This window comes from Pezoporus occidentalis, unplaced genomic scaffold (genome assembly GCF_034315485.1).
Source record: "Pezoporus occidentalis ecotype Australia unplaced genomic scaffold, CSIRO_AGI_Poc_V1 ctg87, whole genome shotgun sequence".
Taxonomy (NCBI): Eukaryota; Metazoa; Chordata; class Aves; order Psittaciformes; family Psittacidae; genus Pezoporus; species Pezoporus occidentalis.
The window spans coordinates 362513-374283 of NW_026916231.1; the positions used below are offsets into that span (position 1 = coordinate 362513).

The 11771-nt window shown below is 47.0% G+C and overlaps 1 protein-coding gene across 1 annotated transcript in view; it reads right to left on the minus strand.

Moving 5' to 3' along the window:
- SDC2 (syndecan 2) overlaps positions 1-10964 on the minus strand; it is a 64008-nt gene extending 53044 nt beyond the window's left edge. The window contains exon 1 of the mRNA XM_062604620.1: positions 10589-10964. Coding sequence (XP_062460604.1) covers positions 10589-10648 — 60 coding nt within the window. The 5' untranslated portion in view covers positions 10649-10964. The remainder of the gene's footprint in view (positions 1-10588) is intronic.
- Positions 10965-11771: the final 807 nt, after the last annotated feature.

Below are 11771 nucleotides of genomic sequence, written 5' to 3' on the forward strand. Positions count from 1 at the left end.
CGCTAAGGAGGCTTTCTAATTAGGTTAGCTGAATTAAATAATGAGAGAGAGAGATTAGCTTTTTCTGTGCATCTCTAGAAAGCCACAGAGAAATCCCCAAAATACTCTTGCTAATCCTCCCTTAGGACCCCTTCATCTCTGATCACAGATACAGAAATGCCATGTGAGCTATGGTACGACACGGGAACTGTGTCAGCTCTGACTGTCTGTATAGCCACAATCTTCATGACACCTACCTTTTTGGAGACTGACAGCATCTGCCAGGATATTTTTCCTCAGTCTTTATACATTTAATCCAGTAAGATACTTGGATGTTATGTGAAACAGCAAGAAGTAACATGGTCATGTATCAGTCTCCTACAGGTATACTATAGAAGCACCACAGTTTTTTCCTAAACTAAGATTTTTTTTGTCATAACCAAAAGCTGCCCAATTTTTCCAGTGCAAATAGAGAGAAGGGTATGAAAGGAAAAACAAACAATCAAACAAAAAGCATCAAAACCAAACCCAACAACAAAAAAAATGATTGGCATGCGACCTCAGTAGCATCACTAAACATTCACAAGCCCAGAAGGCTTCTTTAACCCACAGACAAGTTTCATGGCTCTCAAAAAAAAGTATCAGGAAGCCTTCATCACAATTAAGTTTATCTGGCTTTTGGTATATGACAATTTATGCCATCAGGCAGAAGACCAATTACAGGTATCTGTAAGAAGAGACCTACATCAAGATGCTAAGTCACCAGCTCTTGGTTAAGTGGGAGAGATACAGTCAAGAAAGCAGCATTAGTGAAAGCACAGAACTCCAAAACAGCCTAGGGTAGAATAAGCTTTTCAGGTTGTGAATCACAGTAAGAACAGGAACAAAAGGAAAGAAAGGTCATTTCCTCTTTCTAATGCCCTACAGTTACAAAACAGATGAGAAGTGGCATTTTCAGCACAGCAACACTATTAAGAGTACTGTCTCAGACCATTTTAGACCCAATGTTCTTGCATCATCAGGAACTCAAAAGTTCCCTCCATCCAGTGAGCCCCAGAATACTGGCATGGGCACACGTCTGTCTCCTCACCCAGCAGAAAAACTGAGTCTCACCAGAGGCAAACTCCCTCCCTCCCTCTCAGAGCATAGCGCTGCTCTTCAACAGGGCAGAGCTGCTTGGGCTAAACACAGCACAACTGGAGACAACCAGTATGCTCCCCACTATTCCCAGTTTTTCTCTTTAGAGCAAAATGTTTCCAACTCACTCACATTATACAGTGCCAGCTATGCCTGAGCCCTGCCGGAGCTTTGAGGGCAGAGGAAAGGCTGTGGTGGAGAATCAAATCAAAAGCACCTGTGGGAGCTACAGAGGATCAAATCATACTTATATTGAACCACAAGTGAAGAAACGAGAAGAAAAACATTTGTAAAGACCACCCTCATTTAAAGCTTTTTTTCCTGGTAAGTAAGGTTAGAGAAGCTGCTCCTCCCACCCTAATTTAGCCCGAGAGAATTATATTAAGACAGTTTTGTGAGAACTTTTGTTAACTGGAAGTCCTTTTTATGTTCTGTGGGGCATTTCTTTTCCTGACACTTGAAAGACACACTGCCTTTTGTAAAAGACACACACACACAAGAATATAAAATATATGTTAAAAAATATATGTGAAATAGAGATGTCTATAGAATGAAGATTTATATAAGATACACACACACAAAACCAGTTTCAAATACATTCCAAGCTAGAACAGTTGCAGAGCTCGGTGCTCAATCCTCTGCAGAAGACAGTCTCTGTGAACATATAATTTCAAACACCCTCCAAGAAGTTTATTTTCATGACGTTTTAGATATCACATTAAAAAAAATATCAGCCTTCGCATATGAGAAATAATCAGGGAGCACATGGCTGGAAAATGGTAAGCAACTCCACCCAAGACAAGAATTTAGAAGATACATATGTCACATTAGTAACTTTTGCTATCTACGTTCAGGACTAGTTATCTTTCTTGTTCTACCAGGAGAGATTTGTGAGTTCCATATGCTACAGATGCTTAAGTCATTAATGATCCTAAAGCATTAATCTGCTAACATTGTATGCTGCCACAGCAGTTCTTGAGAACTTTTCACCTTCTCACAATGAGACTTAACACAAGGTAGTTAAACACCTAACCAAATTTCACACATCCTGTTCATGGATGCTTCTTCTCCTTGCTGCACAACCACTTCCATTCACTGGCTTGCATTGCCAACAGTGGCAAGCACCAAGCGCCCCTGAGCTCTTGACTGGAAGGAGGTGCAGTCCCATGGCTAGGACAGGACCTGGAAGTTCTGCAAGCCCCCTTCCATGGAAAACTCAGAATATTGCTTCTCAGCAACACTATTTTATGCACATCCTTGCTGCAGGATTTATACATTATTATTATTTGTAGGACTAACCCATGCCTATTTTTCTTTATGACATGTCATAAATTTATATTCAACAGAAGCTCAATCTTCAGATGTCCCGTTTCCATTATTTTGAACTAGCTTCACCTTTCTGCTTTGCTTCCATTGCAGGTTTTCATTTTAAATAATAAGAACACCATCAATGTCACACCTCCATGCCAGCATATTTGAATGTGGAACTGCACAACACTGGAAAAGGATTCAAAAGGAAAGGCTTTGTGAAGGCTTTCACCTGGTAGCCAGTTTAAGTGATACATCAATTCTAGGATCTCCATATCCAGTATGAACACAGATAAACGAGTCAGCAAAGGAAGAATCTGTCTCCTGGACATCTCTCCTGCAGCCTGCATGATAACATCATGTATTCAAACCCATTGTTAGCCTTCCCCTGAAGACCCCAGTCCAAAAACCGAACAAGATTCAGCTCTTAAAGCCAGAAAGAGATCAAGCCCATGGGACTTGGCTGGTCACAGCTGTGCTCTCCAGCTGCTGTGTCCAGCCAGCTGTTCCTGAATGTACTGCAGAGTCACCACAGCTGGAATTAATGCAGCTCAGCCCAGAGAAAGAGGAAAGGTTGCTTCTACTTGTACAACTAATGGAGGGACAGGAGCAGACATACCAGAGAGGATCCTGGGGAAGGTAGGAGATGGAAGACCTAGTAAGGTCATTCATGTGGCAGCAAATAATTACATTTTTAATTCTCTCTCAAAACATTCTTAGGCTATATCAGTATGCACCCAGCTGCTCCCTGAGAAGTACTTCATCTCCCAAGCTACATTAGCAGCACTGTTTCCTACAGATCTGCAAGACCATTACAGTCAGACGTCTGAAATACACTTCAAAACATAAGGATTGGCCACTTCACACTGATCTGAAAGGTAACAAGTGACCTCCATTAGTGTGGAAGCACCTTTAGAGAAAATTATGCTTTATTATGGTTAATCAAGCAGGAGCAAAGTATGTCTGACAACATAATATTTAATTACAGACAATACATTCTGGTTGTTGAGCAGAGTGCTGGTTTCTGCACATTTTGATTCAGTTCCTGTGTATAACACAAGCTGTTTGACCTTCTGAAAGTCCCTCTGTCTCCTTACCATTAATAAAAGTACAAAGTATGTATTTATCTTCATGCTCACAACTCAAACACGGCCAAATAGGTTTTTATTTGAACTTTCCCAAATCAATTCACCTTTGGAACACAACAATTTAGCTTAGAAGGGAGATTTCTGAAGAAGTTGTTTATATATAAACTAAAAATAGTGATTTTAGATGGAGCATCCAGCTCAGGCTTTAGTTAAGCACAGCTTACGTGACACACTAATAGCCAATCTACAGACAAGGCCAAGATCTGCAGACTCATGCCACCCTGTTAGTCATTATTTCACTTTAAATGAACCCTCTACTTGAGACGTCAACAAAAATAATTTGTTCAGCGCAAAAGTACTTGTTGCAAATGGTTGTTAGCCACTATGTTTTTTCCTACTGCAATCAGTTTTCCAATACTTTTGAGGATTACATATATTTTGTATTTCTGCCTAAATATCTAGTACACTTTTGAAAGCATCCCTCAGGGCTGAGCTAATCAAGAAAACAACATACATACAGAGAACTGTCATTATTACAGGGTCAAACACTAATGCAGTCTTTACTCAAGAGATTGCAAATTATACTTCAATGTAAGCAAGAGAAATCTTGTTCCGAAATCACTGAATAGTGCCATGTAACCTATGAATAAATTACTAGTCCCAAAAAGATTGCAGATAGCAGTTTGTTGTTGTCTTGTAAGCATGAACTGAAGATAACTAAGCTAGTGAAGAGGGCTTTAAACTAAAGTTGCCAGAGGAAGGGAACTTCAATCAGTCCCATTTCTACCAGTTTGGTGTAGGAGGAGATGCCAGCAGAAGATGCCCAAAGCCTGGAGAGGGATCACAGGTCAGCAGGAGAGCATGTGAAGAACAGCACAAAAGAACTCCAGCTACTCTAACCACGAAGTTGTCTTCCTTGAGGCCCAACTTAAATGCCTCTATGCAAACACATGGTGCAAGGAGAATAAACAAGAGGAGTTAGAGACGTGCACACACGCAGGGCTACAATCTGATTGGCACTGTGGAGAGGTGGTGGGATACCTTCTATGACTGGAAGGTTAGAAAGGAAGGATACAGCCTCTTAAAGGAGGACAGGCAGGGGAGATGAGGAGGAGGTGTGGCCCTTGATGTCAATGGCCGTATGGAGCGCATGGAGCTCTGCCTGGGGATGGATAAGGAGCCAACAGAGAGTTTACAGGTCAGGATTAAAGGGAGGCTTGGGACAGGTAACATTACCATTGGGGTCTGTTACAGGCCACCCAACTAGGAAGACCAGGCAGATAAGACCCCCTATGGGCAAATAGGAGCAGCCTCATTCACAATCCCTGGTCCTCATGGGGGACTTCACCCACCCTGATATCTGTTAGAAGGACAACACAGCAGGGCACAAGTAATCCAGGAGGTTCCCGAAATGCATTAATGACAACTTCTCTCTCCAAGTGACTGAAGAACCAACCAACAGAGGTGGTTTAGATCTCTAAACTGGAGAGACATGGATCTGATGGATGGACCACTTGGCAGGTAAGGAATTGACTGGATGGTCACACTCAAAGAGTTGTGGTCAATGGCTTGATGTGGTGGCATTCAGAGGTCGGTACTGGGAGCAGCACTGTTTAATATCTTTGTCAGCTACACAGACAATTAGGATTAAGTGTGTCCTCAGCAGCTTTGCTGATGACACCGAGCTGTGTGGTGTGGTTGACATGCTGGAGGGAAGGGATGCCCTCCAGAGGAATGTATACATGCTGGAGAAGTGGGTCAGTGCAAAACTTATGAAGTTCAAATAAGCCAAGTGCAAAGTCCTACACCTGGTTCAGGGCAATTCCAAGCACAACTACAGGTTGGGCAGAGAATGGAAGAGCAGCTCTGAGGAGAACGACTTGGGGGTCCTGGTTGACAAGAAGCTCAACATAAGCCAGCAATGTGCATGTACAGCCCAGAAAGTTGATTCTCTCCCTCAGCTCCAGTCTCATGGGACCCCACCTGACGTACTGCATCCAGCTCTGGGGCCCCAACTTAAGTACATAGACCTTTTGGAATGAGTCTAAAGGGGTAGATTTAGACTGGATATAAGGAATAAATGCTTCACTGTGAGAATGGTGAGACACTGTCACAGGTTGCCCAGAGAAGCTGTAGCTGCCCCATCCCTGGCAGTGTACAAGGCCAGGTTGGACAGGACTTGGAGCAATCTGGTCTAGTGGAAGGTGTCCCTGCCTATGGCAGGGGATTGGAACTAGATGAGCTTTGAGGTCCCTTACAATCCAAACTATTCTGTGACTCTGATAACCAAACAAGCTGTTTGCAGAACAGCCTACAGCAATTCTTTCATGCTTGCTACAATATGGAGAGCAAAGCAACTTGAATATGGACCAAATTGCTTGCTCATGACTTGCACACACTCTCACAAATGCAGCAGCACAGAGGGCATCTTTGTGACTTGCATTCAAGCAGGGTCTTAGATGGGCCTCAAATAAGCTTTCCAGTCTCAAACACAACATTTCTGTTAAAAATCATAGTCAGTCAAATCTATTCAGAGACAAAAGAGTACTTCTCTATAAGAAGATAAGAGCCCTTTGTTCAGCTGCTGGGCTTTACTAAAGCCTGTAATTCTCTACCATAAAGAAAATGTTTAAACTGGTCAATGGCAAAAGTCAATTTGGTGAGATAATGTAATTAATAAATGCCATCCATATGCCTCTGTTTTATAGAGACAATTGGCCATGAAAAGCAGGGCAAATGGAAAGCTCTGAAAATGACCGGATGCTCTGCAGGGAGCTCAGCTGCTGCAGGGAGAAATGAGCTCTTCTCCAAACTCATGACTCCCGGCCAAAACATTACATTCCTCACCAAGGATAGCAGGTAGCTCTTCACCATCCTCCATGGAGGCATTAGATCATGGCTCAGTCTTTGACACAGGACTTTTCAGAACTCACACCTTTGCTGGCCAAGAAATTAGGCTTTGACCTCTGCTAGTCAAGAAATTAAGCCTCAATATGGTCATCCTGAAATTACATTCAAGGTTATGAACATAGAGACTTAGATCCATCAAAACTTCAAGCAAACCCAAGCCTTATGTCTCATTCTCCAAAGTCTACCATCTTTATTCCATTAGCTGCAGCAATAGCCTCAGAGGTATCATCTGCCCAAGAACCACAATCCCAGTACCTTACTTCAAACCCTGAGACATTTGCCCTGACTTGTTCCTGAAGATGATGCTCTCATCTACTTCCTTGATAAGGATCTAGAAAGAAATGCAGAGAAAACATCTCTGCACTTTAGGCCTGAATATTAAGTCAGTTCCAACGCAGACCTCTAGGCTAAGATATTAAAAAGAGAAAATGTTTCAGTGTTTGATCTTGGGTCAAGACTCATCTGCTGTTTAATTTGTAAAAGATAAGATAAGCTAACCTGGGAGGGAAGCCTACTGCCAGAAAGTGGCTCCTGAGAATATCCAGCTAAAGAGTGGCTTCACTGCAGCACCAGAATTGTAATTCCCAAGACTGGTGGCAAAACCCACATCTCCCCCGAATTTCCAGTGCACAGCAGTGCAGGCAGCTGTTGGATTGGAGCATCCAGATGTTCAGCCAGAGCAAAGGAAGCAGTCATGGCAGATGCTGCTTCCTGATTCCAGGTGCTGCCAAGCCACAAAAAGCAAAGGATGGATATTTATTAATTCTACAGTGAGAAGAAAAAGCTCACATGAGCTGGGGAAGGGTGGAAATAAATCAAGCCTAAAAAAGCTTCCAGCCTTTCTTGGGAACTTCCTTGGCAATGCAGACTTTAACATGCTTAGGAGAGACATGCATGGCATATCAATCTGAAATGCCACCTATCTCTTCAGACCTTCTCTGTTCTCCTTTAATAACTATCTCCAAAGTCTAGCTGCCTTTTCAAAAAAGCCAACATTCCTCCTCTCCAACACATGATCAATTTTCCAAATTTGAAAAGCAAAATAACCATTAAAAACAAATACAGGAAAATTACAGCATTGTGCTTCTAAAATACTAAATACTTTTGAAAAATATATCAAATATTGCCCTTGGATCATCCTTCAACAACTGCATTTATGCCAACAAATCAGCACTCAGACGCTTTCAGAAGAAACAGAAAGACCACCCAGTTGATGTTGATGCCTCAGTGCTCTATTCTACTGAAAGCCTAAAACACAGCACCCCACCATGTATTGCTGACATGAAGCAAAGTCTCCAGACTCCCGAACTCTCACGAGGAGAGCCACTATTAACCTTCTGTTAGGAGAGCAGCATTCCAGCAATGCAGTATGCAGCACAACCTGACAGCCAGCAAAGTTTCCCAACATGTGCTTGGGCTTGCGGAAAGGATCAGACCATCATACAAGCTCTGGAAAACCATTCATTTCACTGCTGCAAACCAGGATGAAACAGAAAGGTTTATCAGCCTCTTCCGAATGGGAGCTGACAAGTACAGCTGGATACTTGGCGCTGCTCTCTAGTGCTAAAATCAGCAACTGCTGACTCCCACCACCTCCAGGACTGGACCCAACCTTTTAAAAGGCACATCAAGCCTCTCATTTACAGAGTTCGCCTTTTCTTTCCAGAGGTTTCATATCACTCTCTTTCCCTCTCCTAAAAGCAAACCAGGAAACTTTCAACGTAGCTAAAAAGCACATTTTTTGACAGTCAGACAAGCCTGGGTGATTCCCCCATGTCCTTCCAGGCCCAACAGGGTTACTGGACACCACTCTGATGTCTCACCGCACAGTGTGTTGATGGCAGCAAACCACCCTGATATCCACCAGCTTTGATGTGGGCAATGCTTGCCACCATGTGCAGGTTGGCATGACCTGGTTGGGCTCACCCTCTTTATCCCAGCCATGTCCCCAGGCACTGGCTCCCCCAGGGCAGCTGGTATAGCACAGCAGAGAGCATCTGTGTGCTCCCCCCCCACCTTGCAACACACAGAGCACGCATCCAGCATGGACAAACCACTCCCAGGTTCAGGGGTGCTCTCATGTCCAGTAATTTTTGACACAGCTCTGACATCTACATGGCCCACCCCAGTAAAGAGGTTCGTTGGTTACATGAAGTAAACACAGGGAACTCACTGCTTTAGGAAACAAAATCTCCTGCTGCCCTACCCTCCCTTGCTTAAAAAGCTCCTGGATAATTTACTTGATCAGAAATGAGATTTCTACATTACAGCTTTGCCTAGATAATAACAACAATAAATAGCAGAATCAAAGGGGAAGAAATTTAAAGCTAAACCACTTGAGAGTGCTCCGGAGAGCTAGCAGGGCTTTTTAAGCATCCAAATAAAATCCAGCTTACAACCAGGACAACCTTCTGCAGAGACGACTGAATTGGTATGTATCTTTTCCCAGAGATCAGTCTACAGAATCCTACTTTAAGGGAACATGTAGCCGCTGCCAGACATAGTGAGAGGAGAAAAAAAGCGGGGAGGATAGGGGAAGAAAAAGAAAAAACAACAACCTCCCTTCGCTTATCCAATCTCTCCACAACTTTCTGGCAGAAGGGAGGGCGCTGCACCAGCGCCAAGCTGCCCCCCCCCCGCCTCCCTCTCCCCCTGCCCCCCGAACCTCCTGACAACCCGTCTCACGCCGCCGCAGCGTGTGCATCCTAAGGCAAAACCCCATCAGACTTAATACTTTACTAATTACTGTGGCAGTTTAATAGTTCCTGCACCATTAGAGAGCTTCGTAATAACTACATTTCTATAAAATTAAAGTATATTGTCCCTCATTAGCCAAGAGTGTTTCTGCAGCGCTGTTACATACACTTCGCGGAAAAGGGACTCGCTGTTCTACACAGCCCTTTTTTAATTAGTTCTTAAGAAATGCATTTTGCAATTGTATCCTTAGAAATCCCTAATGATGAGCCAGATTTCATGAAGGCTGTGACTGGGCTAATTTATACAACTAGACAACTTCAAAAGTTAGCCCAAGCTAGTGACATTACTTAGTTCACTGGAGCGGCTCATTTTAATTGGATTAAATTGTCATGTTTTTTTAATTTCATAGTGAAACCTCAATTTATTATTTCCTAATATTTGCCCAAGCACTGCAACAGTGTCATCCGCATGCCTCCTTTCCCTCAGGACAATCTGAGTTTCGCCGATGGAAAAAGCTAAAGCCCTCTGCCCGGCTGTCACCGGCTCCCTGCCGCGGAAGTGTGGGAGCGCTTAGCCGAGAGTTGGCTCTTCCAGAGGCACAAATCCCGGCAACCGAGTTAATTCCATTAAGCGCAGGGCCTCGCTTAGCAAATACACTTGTGGCTCGGAAAAAGTGTAAACAGCAGCATTATCCCGAGCATCTAGCAGCAAGCCCGCAGGGGAAGGGCTGGCGGGGCGGACGGCCGAGACAGGCGGCTAGCGGGGCGGCGCGCAGCGCTGCGCCCCTGCGCAACTAGAGGCGCAGCAGCGCTGCGTACCCTAAGGTTTTGAGGAGTCTTGAGCCTCGCAACCAAGGGTCGTTACTGCTTCCCTCCCGCCTCCCCTCATATTAGAAGCCGTGCGGGAAGAGTTGACTTTGCAAGGAGACGCTCCCGCCCCGCCGCCCGCAGAGCAGGGGGAAGGCGCGCTGCCCTCAGGCTGCTGCTCCCTGCGCCGGGCTGGGCACAGAGCCCCCGCGGGACGCAGCTCCCCGAGGGCTTCGGGACCCGACCCCACAGCGCCGCCGTCGCCCCTTGGCTGCCCCACGGCCTCTGAGTCCCCCTCCCTTCATCCCCCTCGCTCCGGGGCGGCTGGGAAAGAATCACCGGGGGGGCTCCGGGACCGGCAGGCGGACGGGTCGTTGCGGCAAACTTGGGCTGAGGCTCGCTGGAGGGCGACAGGGCGCTCCGCTCCGCTTCAGTTCGGGGGATCTCTTGTTTTGGAGGAGGGGGGTCTGCTGCTTGCAGAGCGCTCAGCTATCAACAGATGCCCCCTGGATCAGCCCCCTGCCCGGAGGTCCGCGATGCCGCAGGCAGAGCCGGGGCTGCGCGCCCCGCGCTCGGAGACGGAGCCGAAGCGGCTGCCCCCGTCCCTGTCCCGTCCCTCCGCGCCCCGCGGGGCCGCCTCCTCCCCTTCGCCCCGGCACTCACCGGCTGCCCGGAGGCGCAGGCCACGAAGCTGACGGTGAGCGCTAGCCACACGCCCCGCATTATTCCCGCAGAGCCGAAGCGGCGGCCGCCTGGGGCCGGGCACAAAGGAGAAACCGGGGGGCGGCGGCGCACAGCAGCGCCCGGGGGGCGCAGGGCAGGGCCGCTGGCGCCCTCTTGCCCACCGCTCTCCTGCCGTTCCACTCCGCGCTCCGCTCCGGCGCTGCCCGGCGGGCCCGATGTTGCACGGCGCTAGGGCGCCCGGCTTGCAGGCTGCTCGCTGCCGGCTCTGGTGCCTTCCCTCCGCCCCGAGTGCGCGGCGGCGGCGGCGCGGCTCCCAGTTAAACCCCGCAGAAATTCCTGCAGGATTACAACACAGATTGGCAGCTCCCCCAGCCAGTGGAAGGAGGCGGCGCGCCGCTGCCGCCGGCTCTCGCCCCTCGCAAATTCAAGCAACTTTCCCCCCCAACCCCTCCTCCTCCTCCGCTCCGGTCTCCCCTCTCTCGTCCTCCCCCCCCAGTGGAAAACATGAGCAGCGCCGCGGGCCGACCGAGCGAGGGCTGGCCCGGTATAAAAGCGGGGCCGTGGAAAAGCTCCCTCTTTTCGAGTGAAATATTGGCGGCTGCCGCGTGTTTTCAGCGTTGAATTTCGCATCGCTGCTCCGCGCCACCTTCCCGAGTCATCCCCGGCGGCAGCCTCTGGTGTCGGAAAAAACAGGACGGAGGGGTTAAAAATCACGGGGAGGGGGGATATCCCCAAATGCCAGCCCATTGTGGATCCCCACTTGGCTTTCTGCCCCAAGATTCTTTTTGGTTTTAACTTTTCTCCCTCGACAAGAAGCCCAGACACTTTTAGGGGGGAGGGGGTGGTTTAAGAGACAGCTACAATTTGCACCCAGTTACAGGGATCCAGGAGCTGTGTGTTCAAAATAAATATTTCAGGAATTGACACCACCAAGAATGTGTGCTTCAGAAGCCAAAACAAGAAGTCTTGCTATGACTAGTCCGTGGTATTTCTCAACTGGGGAAAATGGTGGTATTGAGGTAGGAGCCTCAGCCTGATCCATTTGCCTATGCCAGCATGTTTCCACCGCTGAGTGTGTCCATATATTACATCAGTCATTGGACACGGGAAAGAAGCAATAACCAGGAAAGCAAAATATATCAGTCTCACTTGCAAACTACCA